At 41.4% G+C, this 23,700-nt stretch overlaps 1 protein-coding gene across 3 annotated transcripts in view; it reads right to left on the bottom strand.

The window, feature by feature from the left end:
* The window catches only part of NEMP2 (nuclear envelope integral membrane protein 2), a 121,803-nt gene extending 99,628 nt beyond the window's left edge, over positions 1-22,175 (bottom strand). For all 3 annotated transcript variants that reach the window (XR_005790434.1, XM_040475672.1, XM_040475671.1), the window contains exons 1-7: positions 21,809-22,175; positions 12,310-12,425; positions 7,820-8,051; positions 7,613-7,685; positions 6,426-6,519; positions 5,222-5,336; positions 3,168-3,393 (exon numbers count right to left, since the gene is read on the bottom strand). Coding sequence is in view for 2 of the 3 variants with exons in the window: in XM_040475672.1 (XP_040331606.1) it covers positions 3,168-3,393; positions 5,222-5,336; positions 6,426-6,519; positions 7,613-7,685; positions 7,820-8,051; positions 12,310-12,425; positions 21,809-21,917 (965 nt within the window). In the remaining variant the exon portion in view is untranslated. The remainder of the gene's footprint in view (positions 1-3,167; positions 3,394-5,221; positions 5,337-6,425; positions 6,520-7,612; positions 7,686-7,819; positions 8,052-12,309; positions 12,426-21,808) is intronic.
* Between the last annotated feature and the right edge of the window lie 1,525 nt (positions 22,176-23,700).

The raw sequence follows: 23,700 nt of genomic DNA on the forward strand, positions 1-23,700 counted from the left end.
AAAAAAAAAAGGAAGATTTGTGGGATATCACCTCCACCTAGTGGTGGTGATTCTGACTAATCCTAGAGACAGGGAGTAAATACCATACAAAGGTCGTTTGTGTACAATAATTTATAATTCCTCCTTTGCTTACATGCTAAGGGGCTCATTATTGGAATTTTCTTTTTGAATCAGGAAAGTCCTAAAGGGGAGAATCTCATAAAGATGGTAATGATGATAAGGTTTTAACACATATGTTACATTTATCAATGAGTTTTTAAAAATGTTCTTGGGTGGTTTAAAATTTAACCAGAGATTCCCAAATCTGGATGAGTACAAGAATTACCAGGAGGTGGTTAAACATATATTTTCTTGAGTGTTGGGACCTGAAAAGTCTTTTAAAGATTGTGTGGTGGATGATGAGTCAGATTGAGGAACCACCAATATTGTTTCCTTTTCCTTGTCTGAACACCTAGCCTGGTCTCCCTAGAGGAAAACCTCTGGTCTCTGAGCAGAAGACTGGGACACAGTCCTGGCTTTGAGTTTTACCCACTGTATCAACTGAGGCAACTATTAACAGCTCTGACCCTCACTTTGCTCATATGAACAAAGTGAAAGCAATAACATCTACCTCACAGGACACCTGGGTGGCTCAGTGGGTTAAGTGTCCAACTTTGGCTCCGGTCATGATCTCGTGGTTTGTGAGTTCGAGCCCCGTGTTGGGCTCTGTGCTGACAGCTTAGCCCAGAGCCTGCTTCAGAGTCTGTGTCTCCCTTGCTCTTTGCCCCTTGTGCACTTTTGCCATCTCTGTCATAAATAAATAAACTTAAAAAAAAATTTTTTTTTTAAATATAACATCTAAACCTCATTAGGTCACTCTACAGGTTAGATGAGATATTTTGTGTAAAGCGAGTGGCCTATTTTAGTGTATGTGCTGCCGAAGCGAGCACGCGAGTGGCCTATAGTAAGTGTTCAATAAGGATAATCAAGAGAGTAGCTACCATATATTAGGATATATTCAAACAGCTCTTTGTAAAAATAAAATACTGTACAAATCAAGGTATTATTTCTCTGGTTTGTTATTTATGTTGTTGTTTTGTCTTGTACTTGTTCACATAATTATTCATTAGCAAAATGAAAAGCTAAAGAAGTTACAAAACATTTTATTAGGTTTGTGTTAACAGAACGCACAGCAAATGCATAAAAGGACCATCACACAGGTAACAGAACACACCTTACACTTGGTGAGGCAGCTGGAGGTTTAAAACAAAAGGGGCCCAAATGCTAACCCGCGTTCCTCAAGCCACAAGCCTGGCAAAGGACCCAGGCCTGGGGAATGTGGATGGCTAGCCTCCTCCTGGCAGAGGGACCTCTGGTAGTCCCAGTCACCTTTGGCCTCTGAGGCAGTGCAGAGAGCAGCTAGCAGCAGCCCCTCTGTCCCAGCCTCGCTACCTTGCAGTCTTGCCAACATTCTCTGCACAAGGGCCCTGTCCTGTCACTGGCTATATGTGTAATAGCAGATCCATAGACTACAATTACCAGTCTCCTTCCTCTCAGCCAGGTTTACCTCATAAATATTTATTAACACCCTCACTCCCTCACTGTCTCTCTGCCCGACTCTGGGCCCTCATCACCTCTTGCCTGGACCGCTATGATGTCACTGTCCCAGGGCCTCCCGCTTACATCCACCCTCTGTGCCAGAAGGCAGATGGGCCACATTCTGCCACCCAATGAGGTTCATGGTCTCTGCTTTGATTGTGTTAACTGTATTTTTATTTTTAGATTAGTTGCCAACATTTAAAAATAATAAGAATTCACATTCAAATCCATATTTCCAGCTTTTCTAAAAAAAACCAAAAGACCTGGCAAGGCAGGGCCCATATTCCTATGTGGTAATAATCAGCTCAAGCTGAGTAGTAATTGCCCCCTTACTGATGAGGTTGCATTGTAGAATTTCTCACAGTCCTCACGATGGCCCCACTGACTCACCCCTGCTCAGCATCACCCAGTCAGGACCAGCCCTAAGCATTTGGATTTGTAATTCTGGTCTAGGCAGCAGGCAGAGAATGCTGACTGCATTGCAGAATGGCTTCTTGCCTCCACTATGCACAGGATCAGACTAGATTCCTTAACACAGCCTGTGATGCCTCCACAACCTGGCCGACTGCCACCTCCCTTGCCTGCCTCATGATGCTACCAAACTGGGCTTTCTCCCTGTCAGGGAGGTCCTTCCCACACTTATTCACCCGGCTGTTTTAATTTATTAAGGTTCAGCCCAGTAATATCTCTTTCAGGAACTCTCCTGAACTCTATGTGCCATAGTCCCTGAACAGGCATATTTTTAACACTCCAAAGATACAGAAACGCATGCTGATGGCTCAGCAAGTACACCTCAAGGGTAGGGACTATCTCCTTCATCTGTGCACCTGACACAAAAACAGGTGTTCAGGCTCAGTGACTAAGGAGAGACATAATACAGTTGTGACAACAGAAGCTACCTCATCTCTCTTTCTGTATTTTTCAAGGGCTTAAGCCTTAACTTTATTTAAAAAAAAAATTTTTTTTTAACGTTTATTTATTTTTGAGACAGAGATAGACAGAACATGAACGGGGGAGGGTCACAGAGAGAGGGAGACACAGAATCTGAAACAGGCTCCAGGCTCTGAGCTGTCAGCACAGAGCCCAACGTGGGGCTCGAACTCATGGACCGCGAGATCATGACCTGAGCCGAAGTTGGACACTTAACCGACTAAGCCACCCAAGCGCCCCTTAAGCCTTAACTTTAAACCTAAAAAAACCCAAAAAGTCCTAAGCATAAACAATACATTCATTTAGCTCTATTTCATAAGCACAACAAATACCTTTAAAGCAATCTTGGGTCCTAATGAAAGGAAATGTAGAATAAAAGTAGAAATTGTAGGCAACCCAGAACACAAGTAATTTTGCCCCTGATCTTAGTGAGCTGTAATTACCTAGTATTTGGGGGTAGACCTCTGAAAGATTAATGAAGACTAGAAATGGAGATGGGATTAGATGCTTAAATTCTCTATCCTCTTTCTCTCCCAAATCCCCAGATGAAATGTAGTTAATTGTGAGACTAAATAGGACACATCCAAGAAACTTCCCCAAACAATAAAGAAAACCAGAACTCAAAATGTCACATTTACAAGGAGAAAAAAGATACGCACCACCTCATATAAGTGAACGCCTTCAGTGGGTAGCGTAGACTCCTGGAGGCCAGGATGAGGATCAGAGCTGCATAGGAGCCCTGGGGCACGGTGACTCCACAATAGATCAGAACCAGGGCGAGGAGCCGCAGTGTCCATGTCAAAAGAGTCACGCTCCTTTCATCAATCAGGGGCCCATGCTTATAACAAACGGCAAAGCTGAGAAATCCAGCCACCAAAACATAGCCTGTAAAAGCAGAACTTGAAAATCTGAACCTGAAAAGTTATGTGAAAGATCCTGGTAGAGCCTTGACTCAAGCAGAAAACCTTCATTTGTGTTTTCTTTTCCCAAAGAAGTAAGGCTGAAAAACACGTAGAGGGCTAGTTATTCCTTCAATGTGAGATACTGTGCTGACTTTTTGTGATAATTAAGGTTGTCTAATAATAAATTATTATGATAGGTATATTTTTTAGTTCAGAGTCCTAGATGGGCAAATGTTACCATAGTTCCTTTGGTCAGGAATAAGCCTCAGCATATGTCACAGTTGGCTACAAACCCTATTTTTTCATTTTTGCTTTCTAGTCAAAAAAAGAAAATATAGTGGAGGGATCAGTCTATACCCCCCTAATACAGTGCTCAGTTTCTACATTAATAATGGCAGGATGATGAGATATTCTGCATCCTCCCTCTGATCTGATGTGAAATACACATCTCCTCTGATGTATACTATGAAAAATGGTTCACTTGTGTCTAAGAAAGCCTCCAGATCTAATTTCCAGTTTAGGAAATACAGGGGAGAGAGGAGCAAGTTAAATTATACCACAAAGGAGTAATCAGAAAAATCCAGACAGTTGGGACACTCTACAGGACAACTAGTCTCTTCACCAGAGCACTATGATGAAAAAAGCAATTGTTATGGATTAAAAAAGACCTACAAGACATAATAAATGCAAAATATGGTACTGGACTATATCCCACCTTATACAGACCAACCATCAAGGACGCTGGGGAAATCTGAACATGGCCTGAGTAATTTATGTAATTATTGATTTTTTTAAGATTTAATAGGTATTTAACTATAGAAGAAAATGCTCTTTTTTTTTAGAGATGTTTATTGAAATATTTAGAAGAACATACCATGATATTTGTAATTTACTTTAAAAATACTTAAGCATAAACAGAAAAATGAGCTAAAGACATAAAAATCTTCAGTTAAAACAAAAATTGATTGCTTCTGTTTTGGGTGGGTGAACTTATATGAGAAGTTTGGCACTAAGGGCTTAGGAGAAAGTTGACCCTCCCATTCTCCATTATTCCCCAATTAAAACAAATAAATAATTTTTAAAACTTGTTCATTTGTTTTTGCTTTCAGGAAATAAGAACAAGTGGTTTCTTAATAGCTTCTCTGTTTCTGAAAATTCAAGTTTTCATTAGTAATTTATATTTAGGATTTTTCACCTTTCATGCTGAATACATTAAGAAAAAGAAAGAGTCATGATTCAAAGCATAAAAGCAGTCAAAAGGGACAAATACTTTTTTGCTCTTTTCATCATTAGTACAGAAAACTAAGAAAGATGTCATTGGGAAATAGACTAAAATGAGATCTAAAAGGGTTGCCTGGGTGGTTCAGTCAGTTGGGTATCCAACTCTTGATTTCGGCTCAGGTTGTGATCTCACTGTTTGTGAATTCAAGCCCCCCCATCAGGCTCTATGCTGACAGGGAGAAGCCTGCTTGGGATTCCCTCTGTCTCTCTTCTCTCCTCTCTCCCTCCCTCCCTCCCTCCCTCCTTCTCTCTCTCTCTTTCTCTCTCTCTCTCTCTCTCTCTCTCTCTGTCCCTCCCCCACTTATGCTCTCTCCAAATAAATAAATACACAAACTTAAAGAAAAAGAGAGATCTAAAGAACTGAAATCATCAACTGTGGGAATAAAATAAAATGTTTTTAACAGCACTTCTTAGTTCAAAAGGAAAATTTAGATGCTAGAGAGAAACATACTTCCAAAGGAAGGCCTCTTAGTTATACTTTCAGCTTTGTCAATAATACATATATATATATATATTTTTTAATTACCTACCTAATATATATATTCTGTTTTCATGCCATAGCCACTTCAGATCTTCCATCAAATGGCATACAACATAAACTGAAGCAAACCAACAACCAACCATTAGAGCCCAAAAGGTGCTATACTGTGTGTGAAAGAGAATAAATGACACAGGTTTTGGTTCATTCACTCTCACAAAAATAGGAGGAAACAAATAAACCCTTTATATTATTAGAAACTTCTACATCACACTGCACTGAGGTCAATTCAAGGTGCTCTCTGGTGTCTTGTTAAAGTTATGGCCCATGAACCAGCAGCATTGGCATTACCCGGGAGCTTGCTGGAATGCAGACTCTTGGGCCCCATGGCAGACCCCCAAATCACAACCTGCATTTCAGCAGGATAATACTCAGGTAACTTGCATGTATACTAAAGGTGGAGGTGGAGAGGCACTGTTTTAAAGAATAAATTTATCTCAAAATAATGCCGGTGTTGCAAGCTTTAATCAGAGTATCTGCAACATTATCAACATTAACTAATATTTATCCTCAACTAAGTGCAGGGCATTCTTTCATTAAAGGTGTTTCGGGGAACTAATAATAATGAAGAAATCCCCAGTTGTAGCAATGCTGTTACTCAAGGCCTTGATGGTTCAGCATCACGACATTCCTCAGCTCTGTCAAGATAAGAGAAATTTCTACTCAGCATAGAATCAGCCCCCACCATTCCTAAGAAAGATCTACTACCTGAAAGTAAAAGGGTCTTGGGGCAACTGGGTTGCTCAGTTGGTTAAGCGTCCAACTTTGGCTCAGGTCATGATCTCACAGCTCCTGAGTTCGAGCCCCGCATCGGGTTCTGTGCTGACAGCTCAGAGCCTGAAGCCTGCTTCAGATTATGTGTCTCCCTCTCTCTCTGTCCCTCCCCTCCCTGCACTCACACTCTGTGTCTCTCTCTGTCTCTCAAAAATAAGTAAACATTAAAAAAAATTTTTTTTAAATAATGGGGTCTCAAAAAAGTATCACCAAAAGTTATATTTACTTAAGGGTATACATAATAACAAATAAAAATGGAATCTCTAGAAAAAGATACATTTTAAAACCAGTTTTGTAATACAGTGTAGAAATACAGTTTGAATTTGGAACTGTCATAATCAATGTGATTAACTTTGATCCATTTTTCATGTCTATGAGATCATGGTTTCCCTCTTTTATTCATTTATACACAGTATGCCTACCTTAGGAATAAACCTTTTCACCAGAAGCAGGACAAAGACTAACGTCATTAGAACACCTAGCACGGTCCCAGAAGAGTAAAAGAAAATAGGACTTCTGTCAAAACAAGCAAATAAAAGCAATTTAAATGCCAAGCAGCACTTTCAGTATTAAAACTGTTTAACCTGACGATAGCAACTATAAAGAATACGAAGAAGAAAAACTCAGATGTTAGTTTTAATTAGATCCTATACTCTTAAAAAATGAAATTTCTATACTTGAAATTTATAGTCAATAGCTTGCCACTAACTCAAAACAAAATGTCTGAGTTATCTATGTTTAGAATCTGATCCAAGAATAATTACTGAGTGCCTACCATGTAGCAGGCACTTGTCTGAGAGTTCTGCATGCATTCACAACAGCCCTGTGAAATAGTTATCCATGTCAAAATTTTACAGAGGAGGAAGCTAAGACACCAAGAAGTTAAAGACCTTCCATAAGTCAGTATCTGCCAACTGGAGGATTCAGGCTTATAGCCCATCTCCTCTGAGTCCAAGCTTTACTCTGCAGGCTATGTAACTAACATTGGTTTTATAAAGGCCATGGATTACATTAAACATACTTAATTGCACTACAAGAAAGACGAACAGTATTAAGAATAGCAAGCTAAGAAGTAAAATATTATTGGAAAAGGACTCCTTTTTCATGAAAGAAGTTGTAATAAACAAAATATCAGGATGCTATGTTTATCTAAGAGTCAAATATTTGTTAAACTCAACCTTCTGTATCAGAGCCACAAATGTTGGAGGCAGCTTGAATCTAATAGAGAGAGCAAGCATCTGGTATCAGAAAACCTGAATATAAATCTCGGCCCTAGCAAGAACTAGTCAGTGATGATGAATGTTGGTTTTCTCATTGATAAAATGAGAACAATAATGCAAAGTTCACATAATGAAGAGGATCAAATAAAAAACGTACATTAATACGTAACACAAAATGATGCATGTAAAAGCATGCTGTAATATATACGTACATATCATGTGTACTGTTTCTGGTTTTAAAAGGCCTTTCAAGCACTATCTTCAGAACTACTGTTTGTAAAACCTAAAGCAAGAACTGCAAACTAGTGTGGAAATACTTAGCATAGGGTCAAAATTGTCCTATACTCTTTTTAATTTATAAAATTAACAAAATAAAAAGGGATACTTACCTACTCAAGGTCTTTGCATAAAAGAAGAGTAAAATACCTGCTACAAACACAAGGAAGAGTTTGAAATCCACAACTGGAATAAAAAAGACACACACACACAACAAAGACTTTGTGTCAATGTAGTTGGTAAAAGAAAAGTCACTTTATTGAAATGTCACTCCAGAAAAACTAAATCCATAAAATCAAGTATAATGAAAACAGACTTACTGTTTCGATTCACACTAATTGTATAGATAAATATCTTCCTGACAGGCTTCACAGAGAAGCACATGGTCTCTCCATATGGATTGATGATTATGGTAACTTCATTAGACTCCTTTGGTGTCCAAAAATTATGAATCACACATTTGATAAAAGATAGAATGGTTTCTGGATACTGACAATTATGTCTTCCTGTGATATATGCAATATTGAGCAGACCTGAACTGGTAATTTTCACCTATAAAATAAGAACAAAGAAATCCATAAACACAGAAGTTAAAACTTCTCATAAGCTCCTTCAAATCATAAGCAGAGGAGTAAAGAGAGCCCAAGATAACTGGATAAAGAACACTCAGATATACACGATCCCAGGGATCCCAGGGATGGACCTACAGATCTGTGTTTAGTTCAAACGCACTGAGCACAGAGACTTTTGAAAGTGGTTATTTCTTCCCCTGAGTTGTAGGTGACTTAACTCCCTCCTGTAGCAAGTTGTTGTGGTCAAGGGACATGTGAAAAAGGATGACAAAAGTCATAGGTGGCAAACTATTTGGTTATAAACATGAGAACAGGAATTATGTCTCTACCATTTTCTACTGTGTTGTGAGAAAAAGCACTTCCTTCTGGATCAGCTGAGCATATGTAATTCAGGCTTCTCTCCCCATGCCTCCCGAAGAAGGACCAGAATCCAACCACAGGTCCTATTCCAGTCTCACAACAAAGTACTGGCTACAGTACCAAGCAAACAGTGACAATCCAGTGTTCATTAAAGAACAATTCTGCTGCTGCCTTTCTCCCTCTCTATTCCTCTTCTCTGTCCAAGAGTAAGGCAAGCCTGAAAAGGATAGTGAGATCACCAACTCTGAAGACACTCTACATTCCTATCTACTCTCCACTCTCTTCAACAAAGATTTCACAGCTTTTCCTTCCTCAACACCAATACCTCCTCCCCTTCCTCACTCTCCACTGAAAATGAAAGAAGCCAGAAGAGAACATCAACAGGTTCCTATCCCCACCTCCACCCACCCGGCAGCACCTGCAGGCACGTGCTCTGCTTCCTGCCTGTGGGGAGGAACTTTCTGCCACAGAGGAGACTTAAAGAAGATTCTCAAGGCACAGAATCAGACCCACCTCTGTCCACTCAAAGACAGCCTACCAGCACTTCGTCCCTCTCTGTTAGACCATTCCTATCAGGACACAAACATGTTGAAGCTTTTCCATTTAAAAACAAAAAAGCCACTTTCCCCTCCAGCTATCCCCCTTGCTTCCCAGTGCACTCAGATTCTTTTAAAAAGTTGCCCACACCTGCAGTCTTCAGTTCTTCTCCTCTCCATTCTCTCCTTAACCCTCTTCCAATGTGTCGTTTCCAACAGGCTGTCCCTGACAAAGTCACCAGGGACCTCCATGTTGCTAAATCAAATGGCCAGTGCATTCTCCGTCATCATATTTGATCCACCAACAGCATTTTGGCCCTGCTTGTAACACTTCTTCCCACAGCGTCCTGGACATCTTCACCTGTTGCTCCTTGTCTCTCTCTCCTCTGTTGGCCTCTTCCTCCTCCCTGACCTCTTCATTTAAGACTGACCCAGGCTCAGCCATTGGTTCTCCATCTAAACCCACTCCTTAGCACTGTCTATAAACATGCATCACTGCTTAGTTTTGAAAAAAGAAACACAGGAAAGACAGAAGCTAGTAATATTGACTACCCACAAGGGTTGGATAGGAATGATAGAGAAATGAGGGGGAGTGACACTTCTCTGAGGATACTTCTGTGTAGACCTGTGATTTTAAACCATACTAATATTGCACATACTAAAAAATAATTATAATAAAATCAACTAGGATGGGGGAAAGCCCTTAAAAATAAAAACAAATATATTTCAAATGAAAATGGAAATGAATGAAACCAAATATATTTCAAATGAATAATATAACCATATTGAAAGAGGATGGGTGGGAATGAATTAACCTAAGTAATTTTGGAGCATAGTATTAGACTATGTACTCTTAAACTAGAGATAAAACACACTCTAAACAAACGTTGACAAATAAATAATAAATAAACAAATTACTACCCTAGCATTAAGCAAATCAATTAATATACTGAGGATAATGAAAACCAGTTCCCCATTATCAGAGAAGAAAGTTACAAATACGACAAGGAGAGAGATTAGAATGAACCCAGTAGTATGGGAGATATCAAAAAGCATGTTTTTTTGTTTTTGTTTTTAATTTCAGAGAGAGAGAGAGAGAGAGAGAGAGAGAGTGTGTGTGTGTGTGTGTGAGTGGGGGAGAGGGGCACAGGGAGAGGGAGAGAGAATCCCAAGCAGGCTCCATGCTTAGCACAGAACCCAATACAGGGCTCGGGTCCAAAACCCTGGGATCATGACCTGGGCTGAAATCAAGAGTTGGAAGCTCAACCAACTGAGCCACCCAGGTGCCCATAATGCATGTTTTTTAACAGATAGAGTGACAGGGGGGCCCTGGTTGGCTCAGTTGGTTGAGCATCCAACTTTGGCTCAGGTCATGATCTCATGGTTCATGAGTTCAAGCCCCACAGTGGGCTTCGTGCTGATAGTGTGGAGCCTGCTTTGGATTCTCTCTCTCTCTTGCAAAAACACATATTAAAAAAAAATACAGTGACAGAAATAGATACATGTGCAGGTGTAGGGGTGTATATGTCTCTGTGTCTCTGTGTGTCTGCATATGACAATGGTATCCCAGCACTAATAAACACACCTAACTCTGAACGCTCCTTGAAAAAATGTAGGATTCCAGGGCTGGGTTTAGGAAATTACAAGATAAGCCTGGAGCATCCTGTTTGCCAGAGATGCTCAAATGATAGGCACAAATTAAAAGGACACATGAGATACTTAAAAAAAAAAATTTTTTTTTAATGTTTTTATTTAATTTTTAGAGAGAGGGCGTGAGTGGAGGAGGGGCAGAGAGAGAGGGAGACACAGAATCCGAAGCAGGGTCCAGGCTCTGAGCTGTCAGCACACAGTCTGACACGGGGCTCAAACTGACAAACTGTGAGATCATGACCTGAGCCGAAGTCAGACGCTTAACTGACTGAGCCACCCAGGTGCTCCCACATGAGATACTTTGAAGGAACTCCTACTGGCCAAATCTAGGATAATTTGAATATCAAAATAAATTACGAGGTAATGGATTCTAATCCACTGAATGAATTGGCAATCTGTAATATTACATGAATATAAATAAACTGGAGAAGGAAAAAGTCTTCCTTCTTGAAGAATACTGATGAATGAGGAAAGAGTAATGGAATTAGAAAATCACCATTTGATAAAACAGCATGATGATAACTGGTTCATGCAAGCATCATCAATGGACGATAAAACTACAGGGTGAAAGGTAAGGAAAAGAGTATCTACATAGTTTCAAAGTATCCCTCAAAATACTCATTTATTACAAAGGGGAAAATGGTCACTTTCCAGTGGTAAAATTGTAAATTGACAATACCACTTTAAGCAGGTGATCAAAATGGGGTATATTATCAGTAATAGTACAAATCAACATCATATGCCTTCTGATATGCTGTCCGATCTTTTTCCCTCAGCCTAGAACACTCTTTCTTGGTATATTATCTTGGTAACTCACTAACTTCATTAAAATCTTTCTCAGGGCACCTGGGTAGCTCAGTCAGTTAAGTGTCTGACTTTGGATCAGATCATGATCTCCTGGTTCATGAGTTTGAGCCCCACGTCGGGCTCTGTGCTGACAGCTCAGAGCCTAGAGCCTGTTTTGGATCCTGTGTCTCTCTCCCTCTCTGCCCCTCCTCCTCCACTTGCACTGTCTCTCTGTGTGTCTCTCTCTCAAAAACGATTAAACATTTAAAAAAATTACAGTCTTTCTTAAATATCACCTTCTCTACAAGAACTACCCTGATCACTCTTTTTATACTGCCCCCCCACCTTCCTCATTCCGCTTACCTTACTCTACATTTTCTTTTTTCATAGCACTTACTAGTTTTATAATTTTCTTCTCTATTACATTTATGGCCTATCTCCTATCCCTAGGAGTATAAACATCACAGGAGCAGGGATCTATTTTGTTCACTGATGTATCCTAAGAGCCTATAATAGTTCCTGGCACTTAACTAGTGCTTAATAAGTATTATTAATGAAGGAAAAGTACTGGGCTATTGAGATTAACTATTATCTTGGCCATACCTAGAATCAGAGAGGGGCTTGGGATAGCAATGATTTTGGAAAGTATGTATCTGAATAGCAAGCACACTGTGCTCACTTAAAAACCATATTTATTTGGAGTAGTTTGGGGAAGGGCTGATGAAGCGTATGAAGAGTTAATGTACCCTTCCACATATCCCTTTCCCTTGGGCCACTGGATGTGATTCCCAAGCTAGCTTTCATACTGATACACAGCTCTATGTCATATAAAAGCTATTTTGTATTCTTGAAGAAGTACATTTTAATTCCCAGCTCCTCAGACATAATTTAAACATAGGCTCTTACCTGCAGAGTTGACCACATGTATTTCCACTCCATTCGGGAATTTCGATTGTAGCAGTAACAGTCTGACTCAGAAGTTTTAATTAAATCCATTTCCTTCAGAGCTTTACACCTTGGAACTGAGAGATCGAAAAGTGATTATATTTCCTAAATATTTAATTTCCGCAATCTTATCTTTTTTTTCCCTTTTATTCACAATAATAATGCATTTTACATTCTCTAAGTGAATTCTCCTACATAGTAAGTATAGTCCCTCCGTCTTTCCAACCTACAGGAGACAGACAAAAAATTAGTCTAGTGTCAGTACTCTTGTGATATATGGAAGGCACTATAAGAACACAGAAGGTGGGCAGGAGGATGGGTTAAATGGGTGGTCGGTATTAAGGAGGGCACTTGTGATGAGCACTAGGTGTTGTATGTGAGTGATGAATCACTACATTCTACACCTGAAACTAATATTACACTGTTATGTTAACGAACTGGAGTTCAAATAAAAAGTGAAAGTAAAAAAAAAAAAAAGAACTCAGAATGGGTACTTCAGTCTTGAAGTAGAGGGCAAGAATTGGTGGCAGCTTCAACACCTGCAGCTAGAGAGGTAAGCAGTAGTTACTACTTACTCTAAGGAGTATGGACTTCATGCTGAAAGCAGAGCATTGAAGGATTTTAGGTAAGCATCAAAGTCTCAGCAGGAAACTGATGACACTCAAAAGGGTTTAACTGAAGAGTTCAGTGAGGATGTGGGCAGAGTTAAGGCATTAACAATAAGGCGCTGTGAACTTCCCAGACATCAACAACAGCAGGAAGCCTTTAACATCCTTGCCTGAAATGGCAAAGGGAGGGCCCAACGTTACCAGAGCTGCTGAAGCCCAGAGGACAGTAGTGTCATGGGATGCAATCCCTGCCAAAATGTGGAACGGTGGGATGAAGGTATGACTACTTCAACCTCTCTCTCCTGCCCTCCCATCAGTGCCTCTCACTGGCCAAATGCAATGGGAAGCAGGAGGGCAAAGAAGCCCAGGTGATGCAGTCCACAGATGTCCACTTCCAGACACCGAGCAGGGAAGAGAGGGGCACAGAACAGATCTGTGGGAACAGAGAATAACCAGTTTAATAGGGAAATAACAGGTACACAGTTGTGTTTTAGAAAAAGAATTCTAAAGCAATGTGCAATTTTAGAGGTGAGGAAGACTAAAAGTAGAAGAACCACTAAGGAGGCTACTAAAGGAGTCCAAGCAAGAAACGAACTAGGTAGGAGGGAGAAAGAACAGATAAAAGACCACTTAGGACTGAAATCAACAGGCTTTGGAGATTCATTAGATGAGGGAGAGCAAGAAGACGACCTGAAAGTTCTGGTGAGTGGAAAGATGGTGAGGTCCCTCACCCAGAAAAGGAACACTGGAGAAGATGCAAGCCTGTGCAGGAAAGGGGGATGAGTTCAATTTGGGACATAACCGAGTTTTGGTTGGTGGGACTAAGTGAAAACAGATAAATCTACAACACAGGAGAAATGTGGGGACAGAAGTAGATACATATGTGTCTGCATATATAAATATATGTGCATCTGTATGTTATATACAACATATAAATAACATTTAATACAACACAACACAATCTAATATACAGAGGAAGAGAGACAGGTGCTTTATGAGAGGGTAAATGCCATATGAAAACTGTAAAGTAATGGGATTCATTTGATTCTGTGGCTGCCTCTGTATCTGAATTTAAAGTGAAGTGAGATGAAAGTCATAAATTCTTCTGGATCCAGGACAGGGTGTCTGTCACCACTACACATGTCAACAGGAAACAGGCACAGAGAATGTTATGGGCACACAGAGAAATGGGCCTCATGCCCATCCCCCAACTCCTCTAAGGAGAGTGTGGTCAGCTGCTCCATAAAAACATCAAGTGAAGTTAGAATAATCTGCTGCACCACAGTTGGGGAAGGACTAAGTAACTAGAAACTAGTCTACAATTACATCCATTCAGGGAATGATATCGAATAAGCCCACATAGGTTTGTGTCCTAGCTAGAAGCATCCTAAGCATTAAGCTTAAAGGAAGTGAAGATAGACTTGGGGAGAAGATGCAGAGAATACCCACCAATGCAACTGCATGGAAGTCACAAAGCTACACAAAGCAGGAAAGTCACATGAGAACCCAGTATCTTCCAGTGTGACACTGTCAAGTCATTTAATCTATACTCTTTAAAAAAAAATTTTTTTTTAACCTTTATTTATTTTTGAGACAGAGAGAGACAGAGCATGAATGGGGGAGGGGCAGAGAGAGAGGGAGACACAGAATCGGAAGCAGGCTCCAGGCTCTGAGCCATCAGCCCAGAGCCCGACGTGGGGCTCGAACTCACAGACCGTGAGATCGTGACCTGAGCTGAAGTCGGACGCTTAACCGACTGAGCCACCCAGGCGCCCCAAATCTATACTCTTAACATTGTGAGGAAATGCACAGTTTTTTAAATATACCAACAAATTTGCAGAGTTTGAGAGTCTGAGATGGAAATACAAGAATCCAGGTGAAGAGGCAGGTCTCAAAACGGCACGTAAAGGAAGCTCTAGAAGCTCTCTGCTAAATACAAACTACTAAAAATTAAAACTGCATGCCCTGGGGGTGAGGGGGCCACTGGCTGGCTCAGTCCGTTGAGCAGCTGACTTCAGCTCAGGTCACGATTTCACTGTCTCTGAGTTCAAGCCCCATGTCAGGCTCGGTGCTGACAGCTCAGAGCCTGGAGCCTGCTTCAGATTCTGTCTCCCTCTCTCTGCCCTCCCCTGCTCACGCTCTGTCTCTCCCTCTCTCTCAAAAATAAATAAACATTTTTTAAACATTTTTAAAACATGCATCCCTCGGCACAGCCTGTTTATATACAAGACCAAAAGGGGAATGCAGAACCAGTGCTACCAACACACAAAGCAACCAACTGCTGAGGCAAATTCTTGGATATATCTGAGATGCAAATGACTCCTGGCCAAGGGCTACACAGGGGAGAAAGCACTCCTGGACATTGAAGAGCTGGCAGCTAGCTGTAGAAGAGACAATGTCAACGGCAGTGTAGAACCTGGGAGCACCTAAGCAACTAAAACACATAAAAGCCCTCCGCTAGTGAGAACAAGCATTAGAAGGAGGGCTGTCGACTGGCCTTCTGGTATCCTATGTTCTGCCTCTACGCAGCCCTCCTGTTGGGTCTCTGAGCAGGAACAGGTCTCTACCGGGTGGCTAGAGTTGACAACTTTATACTGACAACTATATTCCACAGTAAAAGAGGGGAATCCCTACCTATTGTTGAAATGGGAGTGCATTCCAACCAGGCAGGTAAAGGGGGTGAGGCTTAAGGTCCACAGACCCCAGCAGCCCCAGACCACTGTAAGAATGTTAACTTCCAGCAAGTTGTTTCTTCACGGCTACTCCTAATACGACACTTGTGCTCAATGCCAGGAGCTTCTCTCTGCATCGCCTCTCCTAGTGGGCTCCACTACTTCAAGGAATCAATTCCTGTTAAGAACAGTGAACTACTCTTGTTAGTAGTTTGAGGGAATATCCTGTTTCCGGGACCTGAGCTTTGCAAACAAATACTGCCTTCAAATGAGTTTGCTCCCCCTTGGTCCTAAGACTGTCTCCTTAAATCATTTGGTATCTGTAACTTTTAAGAGCAAGATGGTGCAATTTAAATAAAGTGCAATGATCTGAATTTAGAAGTAAATGCTTCTCTGCTGTCCAAACCAGTCTTCTTGCACTTGGGATTTCTGTAATAGCCATTTAGCTGGTTTCCCTGCTTCCAGAATTGCCCCTATGACATTTCCCTACTACCGATTCTCCAATCAGCATATAGATCTTTCAAAAACATCCATCAGAGCAGATTATTTACCTGCTCAAAACCAATGACTTCTCATTGCATTCATAATAAAATCCACCGTCCCTTCCAAGGACCTAGTACTCTGACCTTCTCTCCTCCACCCCTCCCCCTCTCAGCTACTCAGGCCACACCAATCCTCCCATCCTCAAGATGCCAAACCATTTCTACCTCAAGTTTTCCTACTTGCCAATTCCTTCACCTGCAATCTGCCTTCCCCAGATTTTGGCAGAGCTTGCTCCTTCTCATAATATATGTTTGCCCAAATGTCACCTTCTCAGGAAGACCTTCTCTGACCCCACTGTCTAAAATGGCACACTCCAGCCCCTTTTATCTACTTTCTCCTCACTCTGCTTTATTTTGTCTTCATGTTATTATTCGTTTATACTTTGTCTCTCCATGAAGTTAGGGACAGCAAGTTCATTACCGTATCTCCAGCCTTTAAATATCAGTCTTCTGTGTGTGTGTTGTAATTCCAGAGGGTTAGTGAGTTATTTGGGCATGCATAGCCCAGACAGTGAAAGCCTGACCAATCTTTGTAAAAGTCTGGCCAGCACCAGTCAGCACAATAAAAGGAGGTACACTTTGTCCCTCCCTTTGAAGCAACATGATGTAAACAAACATCCTATCCAGTCCGTGTCATTCCCATCACGCCTACAGAACCCACAGGACCTACATAACCTACCCTACTCCATCATCAATATACCTTAACTAGAGGGTTGAGAGCTGTAATCCTTAAGATCCCTTGGACTAGGGACTCTCTTCTTTGTCCTCACTGGTTAGAGAAGGGCAGAGAGATGCAAGAGGCAATAAGTTTTTGTTTTACTCATATATGATACATCAGTGTATTCTACATAGGAGGCCTCCCAGTTAGAAGAGAATAACTTGCTCTGAGTTTCTCCTTGGTCCTCAACAGGATTAAGTAAAGTACAGAAGGAGGTAGGTTGCTCTGGCTATTGATTTCAATAGAAACACTACTAAAAGCATGTTGCAGTGTTCCCCCTGGAACAAAGTGTTCCTCCAGAGTGGCCTCTGGCTCTTGAGGTCAAGTTGATGTCGAATTTACACAATACATGAGATATGATAGATAAGGTGTTTGTATTTCATAGTGTCCACTGGCTGCCCTCATTGTTATTAACTCTCTTCTGAGATGAATTTCATTCAATCCACACAAGAACTCCGAAATACCTAAGGAAGAACATGCCTAACTTCAAGTGAGTTCATGTAAACCATAAGCCATGGGCTAGCTGGGCTAAGCGTAAGATACTGTAGCAATCAAGATTGTTATCTATTGCCCAAGTGTGCACACTCTTTCTAAAATAATAAGCAAATAAATAAATAAATAAATAAATAAATAAATAAATAGAGATTGCTAAGTAGGCTGGACTACTGCCTTCCTAGAGATAACAAGATATTCTAATCTTAGATTGTTTATAAAGGTTATCTTTCCTAGGTCTCTCCTCCCTTAAATAATCTTCTAGAGACATTTCATTATTCAGTTTCTTCCTCCTCCATCTCCACCTAAGGGTGGAAATAGAAAACATAGCCAGCTAATCTGAACTCTATTGGCTGTTCAAGCCCTGAACTTCAAGACCTGAACTCTGTGAAGCTGCCAGATGTCTATAGGTATCATTTATTTATGTGGCCTCAGTCATGCTGGTTCATTCTGCTAGGATGGAACTTCCTGGAGGCAGATGTAGGGAAACCCAAAAATATCACAATGATACCAACAAAATCCCTTCACAATATAATCAAGAAAACAAAAGGGAATTTCTGGGGCTGCATAAAAACTTAATAATAATCATTCATCTGATCAGAAGAGAACAATACCTGCCTAGGGACAGCTACTGCTTCCACCTGAGGCTGAAATATGCTTCCACCCTAGAAGGTGCCCCATAACCTGGGTATTCACATCCTCACACCTGATTCCAGATGCAGAGAAAGTTCTGGAAGTGTGGGCTATCGCAGCTCTGCCTCATCTCCTAAGCACTTAGGGAGTATCTACAGGGCCAGCCCAGCATGCCATCATCACAATGCCTACCCCAGCAAGTCTGCAACTCTAAGTCGCAAAATGACCATTGCCTTTTGTAACTCTATGCAGTCCTCAGCAGGTTCTCTTGATTCTGCAATAAACCTGACTTCCGTAGAATATATTTCTGGACAATTGTGCCCAAACGGCTAAGACAAAGCACAGTTATTTACATTACCAAAGGATCTGAGTCAGGGTTACCTTACCCAATGAGATTCCTTAGTTCATTTTATTTTTTATTTAAAAAAAATTTTTTTGATGTTTATGAGAGAGAAAGGGAGAGAGACAGAGCACGAGCTGGGGAGGGCAGAGAGAGAGGGAGACACAGAATCCGAAGCAGCTCCAGGCTCTGAGCTGTCAGCACAGAGCCCGACGCAGGGCTCAAACTTACAGACCACAAGATCATGACCTGAGCCGAAGTTGGAGGCTCAACAGACTGAGCCACCCAGGTGCCCCCTTAGTTCATTTTAAATACCACTCAATTTAGGGGCGCCTGGGTCATTCAGTCCATTAAGTGTCAGACTCTTGGTTTCGGCTCAGGTCATGATCTCACAGTTCCTGAGATGGAGGTTCTATGTCATGACAGCTCCCTCTCTCTCTCTGCCCCTCTCCTGCCAGTGTGGGTGCTCATACACGTGTGCTCGCTTGCTCTCTCAAAATAAATAAATATTAAAAAAATGTTTTAAAAAGTGCCAATTTATAAATATTCAATGAATCTAATTTTAACATTACATAGCTTATATAAAAAAGGGACAGATGGGTATCACCTGCTTTAACTAATAAATTACATTTAAAATTACTCCTTTGTACTACTTTTGTCATTTTTTAGTTTTCCTAATGTAAAAGGATATATTTAAGTTAAAGAATTTAGTCATATGTAAGGTAAAAATATTCAGTCAAAACTTCAGAAAAGGGCAGGTAGTACTTAAACCTACTTATAGCATGTGCTAAAAATAAAAAGCACAAACACTCCTCAAATCCTAGCAGATCTTAAACAACCTCCAACATAAAAGTATTTCAGCAACGTTCTTCAAAAATTTAACCTTACATGGCCCTCATATGGGAAATAAATATCTTCAGATGAAACTATAATATAAAATCACTTATTAAATTAGACTGCCACTTTCTCCATCTGGCCTATCACTGCTTTTCTTTTGGGACAAAGAAGGGGAGGTAGAAGAATAGGAAAAACAAAAAGGAAAACCAACAAAACGTAGCTCCTGAAAGGTCAAAGGAAGAAGGACTTTTCTGGGTATTATTTTATAAATTCCTAGTTTCAAAGGAGTTACCATGGAGCACCAAAGTTACAAAGTTAACTTTCCTATTCTAGTAACCCTGGTTTTTTTTAACCGGACTTGAATATCAATCTGGATTTTTATTTCTCCAAGAATGTGCATAGAGAATGAATCTGAAATTAGCACATGCTGATGTACATTCAGGCTAATTTTAACTTCGAGTACTGATTTTTCTTCTCCATAGAGAAGAACCTTGAAAGCTGTAGTTTCAAGTGGCCTATTGCTATATAGTTCAAGCCTGGGAATTCAACCCAGTGGCCTGAACTTTATCATAGGACATGTGGTCTCTAGGGCCCTCTCCCACTTGCTGCAAACTATGAATAACTCTTCCTTTCAGCCAGACAACTATCTGCTTCTCCTGTGTCATTTGCCTCTGACTTTCATCCAAATAGAGTGACAGAAAGCTGGCCTCGCTCTAAATGTTCTCTATTGTACGGAAGGGTGTGTACATTCAAGACAGAATTTTACAACAGTAAGTATCATCTAATCCAAGCTTCTCATGTTATAGATGGGCCCTATTTCATGAAACGAAGTACCAGCTGTTTGATCGCAGGGATACTCATAAAACCACTTTTGGAGCAACAATGTTCCTTAGACCTAGTCTAGTCCAGAGGTTCCAATGTGGTGTCTTTAGAACCTTCACAGGATCCAGGATGCTCCATAGCCTCTGCTGTATAGTATATCTGGAATGGCAAGTGTTACTAAAAGGCTATGTAAATTGCCATTTTTCTTAGCTGTGGGCTAGAATTCTATCAACTCAGTGGGCATCCTGCATGTCTTGGGCAGAACAGTAGCTCTGATAAGCATTTACGTGAGTCTTTGGCTAACAAAATAGAAGGAGGAATAGTTAATACTAAATGTAATAGAAATATGAGAAATATTGGGTTGACTGAAGCAAATAAAAAAGTGAGGAAAATATTGGAAGCCATTCAGCAACAGAAGAACTTTATTTTACTCATGAGAAAACCATTGTCCATAAAGATTATGTGCCTGGACCAAAGTAAATTCTGCAAGTGAGTGGGGAAATGTAATGAATAACTAGAACTCAAGGTTCTGGGTGTTGGTCCAAGGCTACTTACAATTTTCTGGCTGCTGCTATGCTCAGAAACCCTCCCTCTTAGACACATCTGTCATTTATTTTTTCATCAGTATATAGACTGGTTACATTTCTTACTCCTAAAGCCTGACTTTCCTCATCTGTAAAATGGGTATGTAAATGGTACTTAAGCCCATAGGGTTACTGTGGGTATTAAAAAAGATTATGCATTTAAAGCACTTTTAACACATAGGAAGCACTCAAGGAATGTCCATTCAATGAAAACTGGTACCGAACAGTTCCCCAAGTATTTAACGCACTGCAAGATTCCCATGAGTTGGCAGCTCTGGCAGAATCGGAAAACTGTCTTCATCCTTAGACAAAGAACCTTGATCTCGTTGGAGGGGCTAAAGGATCACACTTGGGTAACCCCCTTGCAAACAGCGGTTACCAATGAGAGGAGGAGAAGCTGGTGGACAGAAATTCCAGGAAATCTTTTAAAGGATTTTACGCGAGGAGTGGGGATGAGCTAGAAATGTTAAGCTCATAGCATATTACTAGAAGTTCTGGAGTCGGAACTCGCGACCTCCCTTCCGTGCCAGGATCTTGAGAGCACTCCACAGATAGCCCTTAACAACAATATGAGGAGCTACCATCTCTTGTTTCCTATGTAACATCGTGCACACTTTAAACATGACAACAATCCCGTCAGATAGGATCTGCTTTACATGTGACCAGTAGTGTGCCTTGCTCAAGGTCGCAGAGCTAGTCGGAGGCAGGGGAATTTCGGTCTAATTCTAAAGCTAAAGCTCTTCTATTGAGTCCAAAGTAATAGCTATATAGAGAAATACTGAGGTTTTCAACACAAATGGATGTACTAGACAAAAGTCTTGTGTTGAAAGTCGGGAGACTAGCTAGGGTCAGCTGTGCCAGTGACAAGCTGTGTGACCTCAGACAAATCAAAACATCTCGGAGCTTTGGTTGCTGCTTCATAAACGAGGAAACTGGGCTAGACTGAGCTTGGCGGTTGCTTCTACTCCTAAAATCATAAAAGTGTCCAAGTGACAGCAAGAAGACCAGGGAAACCCAAGCAGGCGATAAGGGATGTTGGGCCTGCCGCCGGCCACGCCCGGCGAGCCTTAGGGGACGAGAAAGCGCCCACCGGGCTGCCTGAGCCTTACCGCCGCCGCCGAGGGCAGGGAAAGCGCCCTCGAGCCGCCAAGGCCTACGAACCGAGGAGTCCGGGAGCGCGCGTGCGCGCCGGCCGCCAGTGCCCGCGGTTACCTGCCAACGCCGCCGCCGCCTCCTCCTCTCCGCGCACCGCGCCAGCGGGCGGCGCGGACAAAGGCTGCAGCCAGATTAGCAGCCACCACCGCCCCAGGGGCGGCCGCATCCCGCCCCGGGACCAGCTCCGCGCCCCCGTTCGGCCGATAGTAGCAGCAATGGCGCAAGGCCTACGAGGAGGCTGAGCCGGGCGGCGAGACCCGTACGCGGGAAAGGCGGACGCCCCGCCTTTCCGGGGCTGAGGAGTTAGCTCTGGGCTGCGGGCGACGGCTGGTCGAGGCCTGGGGGCTCCCTGTAGCCCTCTTCTGGCCCCTACCGGCCTCGGGGCTTCCGGGCCTCGTCTTCCCCTGAGGCGGTTGGGCCGTGGCCCAGTCCCGTCGGTCCCTGCGCCAGGGTGGAAACGGCGGCGGGGGGAGGGGTGGGAGCTCCTCTGTGAATTTTGCCTAAAACTTTCCTGACCGGTGACCTGCGGAGTTTTAGGTCTCAGTTCTCAGCGGTCCCCTGAGCGATGCCTCTTGAAGGGCCCTTCAGGAACAACTCCCACGCCCCCCCCCCCCCTATTATTTTTTTTTTTTTTTTAAAAAATCAAAGTTTATTTTTCCTTTTTTTTTCTCCCATTTTCCTTTGTGTATGTAACAATAACAAACTGGCAATATGGTTGCTTAAGTAACACTTATATGTCCAAGCTTATCAACACACCACACTTCAGTATAAAGAGGGTGTAAAGTGGTCCCTCACCAATACAGCACGTCTTAAAATAGCTTGCATTTAAAAAAAGAAAAAGAAAACTGATTGATGGATCCCACAGGGAGGGGGTGGGGAAAGGCGGGCAAAATGCGCAAACAGTTCAAAAAAATACAAACTTACAATTATAAATAAGTTCTGGTGACGAAATGTACAGCATGATGACTAAAGTTAATACTGTAATGTCTATTTGAAATTCGCTAAGAGTAGATCTTAAAAGTTCTCACCATACACAAAAGTCTTTGTAATCATGTGAGGTGATGTATCTTACTATGATGATCATTTTGCAATATATACATATATCAATCATGTTGTACACCTAAAACTAACACAATATTATATGTCAATTATCTCAATAAAACTGGGAAAAATATCTTGAGTGGCCTTAATATTGATAATTAGTAGAGAACTTGCAGTTAAGTAATATATATACTGTAGCTTTTTTTCTTTTTAAAGAACGGAACTTTCTCAGGCCCTAGAAACCCATGAAGGTGATTCAATATTTCATACCAAACATTTATTAGAACAAAAGTTCATTTCCTTTTTTCTAATTCTGGTCTTCTGGTTATGTACCTCAGGGAAGCCAATTGTGACAGAAATCATCCTCTAAAAATAACTTAGCTTCATTTTCCCTAAAGGTATGAGTAGGACTGACTAGACTTACCCTGGCTTCAAAGTAAGGTTTAACCAACTGTCCTCAACCTCCTGGCACCGTGTGTGCAGCCATAGATGGTTTGGGAAGTTCAGAAATCTCCTTATAAGGAATTCTTCAAGGGGATGAGTTTTACAAATAAACTGTTATTAATGAAACTGCCACCTTGTCTGACCCTGCAGACTGTCTCCAGAGAAACTGCAGAGCTCCTGGTCCAAGTGTGAGGTGTGCATTCGCCTCTTGCACAATGACTTTTTTTTCTAACCACATTCATTTTGATTTAATTTTGGATGGCACTATAAAAAGTGGCTAAAAGAAGCAGGTAGATACATGTGTTTTCCTGCAGCAGCATCTGGTAGAGAAAGGAGCAGGCAGCAGTATAATAAATTAATATTTAAATTAGGAATAAGTTCTGGTGATGAAATGTACAGTGTGATGACTAAAGTTAACAATACTGTACTGTATATCTGAAAGTTGCTATGAGTAGATCTTACAA

This window comes from Herpailurus yagouaroundi, unplaced genomic scaffold, assembly GCF_014898765.1.
Source record: "Herpailurus yagouaroundi ecotype Mexico unplaced genomic scaffold, PumYag 140, whole genome shotgun sequence".
NCBI classification, from domain to species: Eukaryota; Metazoa; Chordata; class Mammalia; order Carnivora; family Felidae; genus Herpailurus; species Herpailurus yagouaroundi.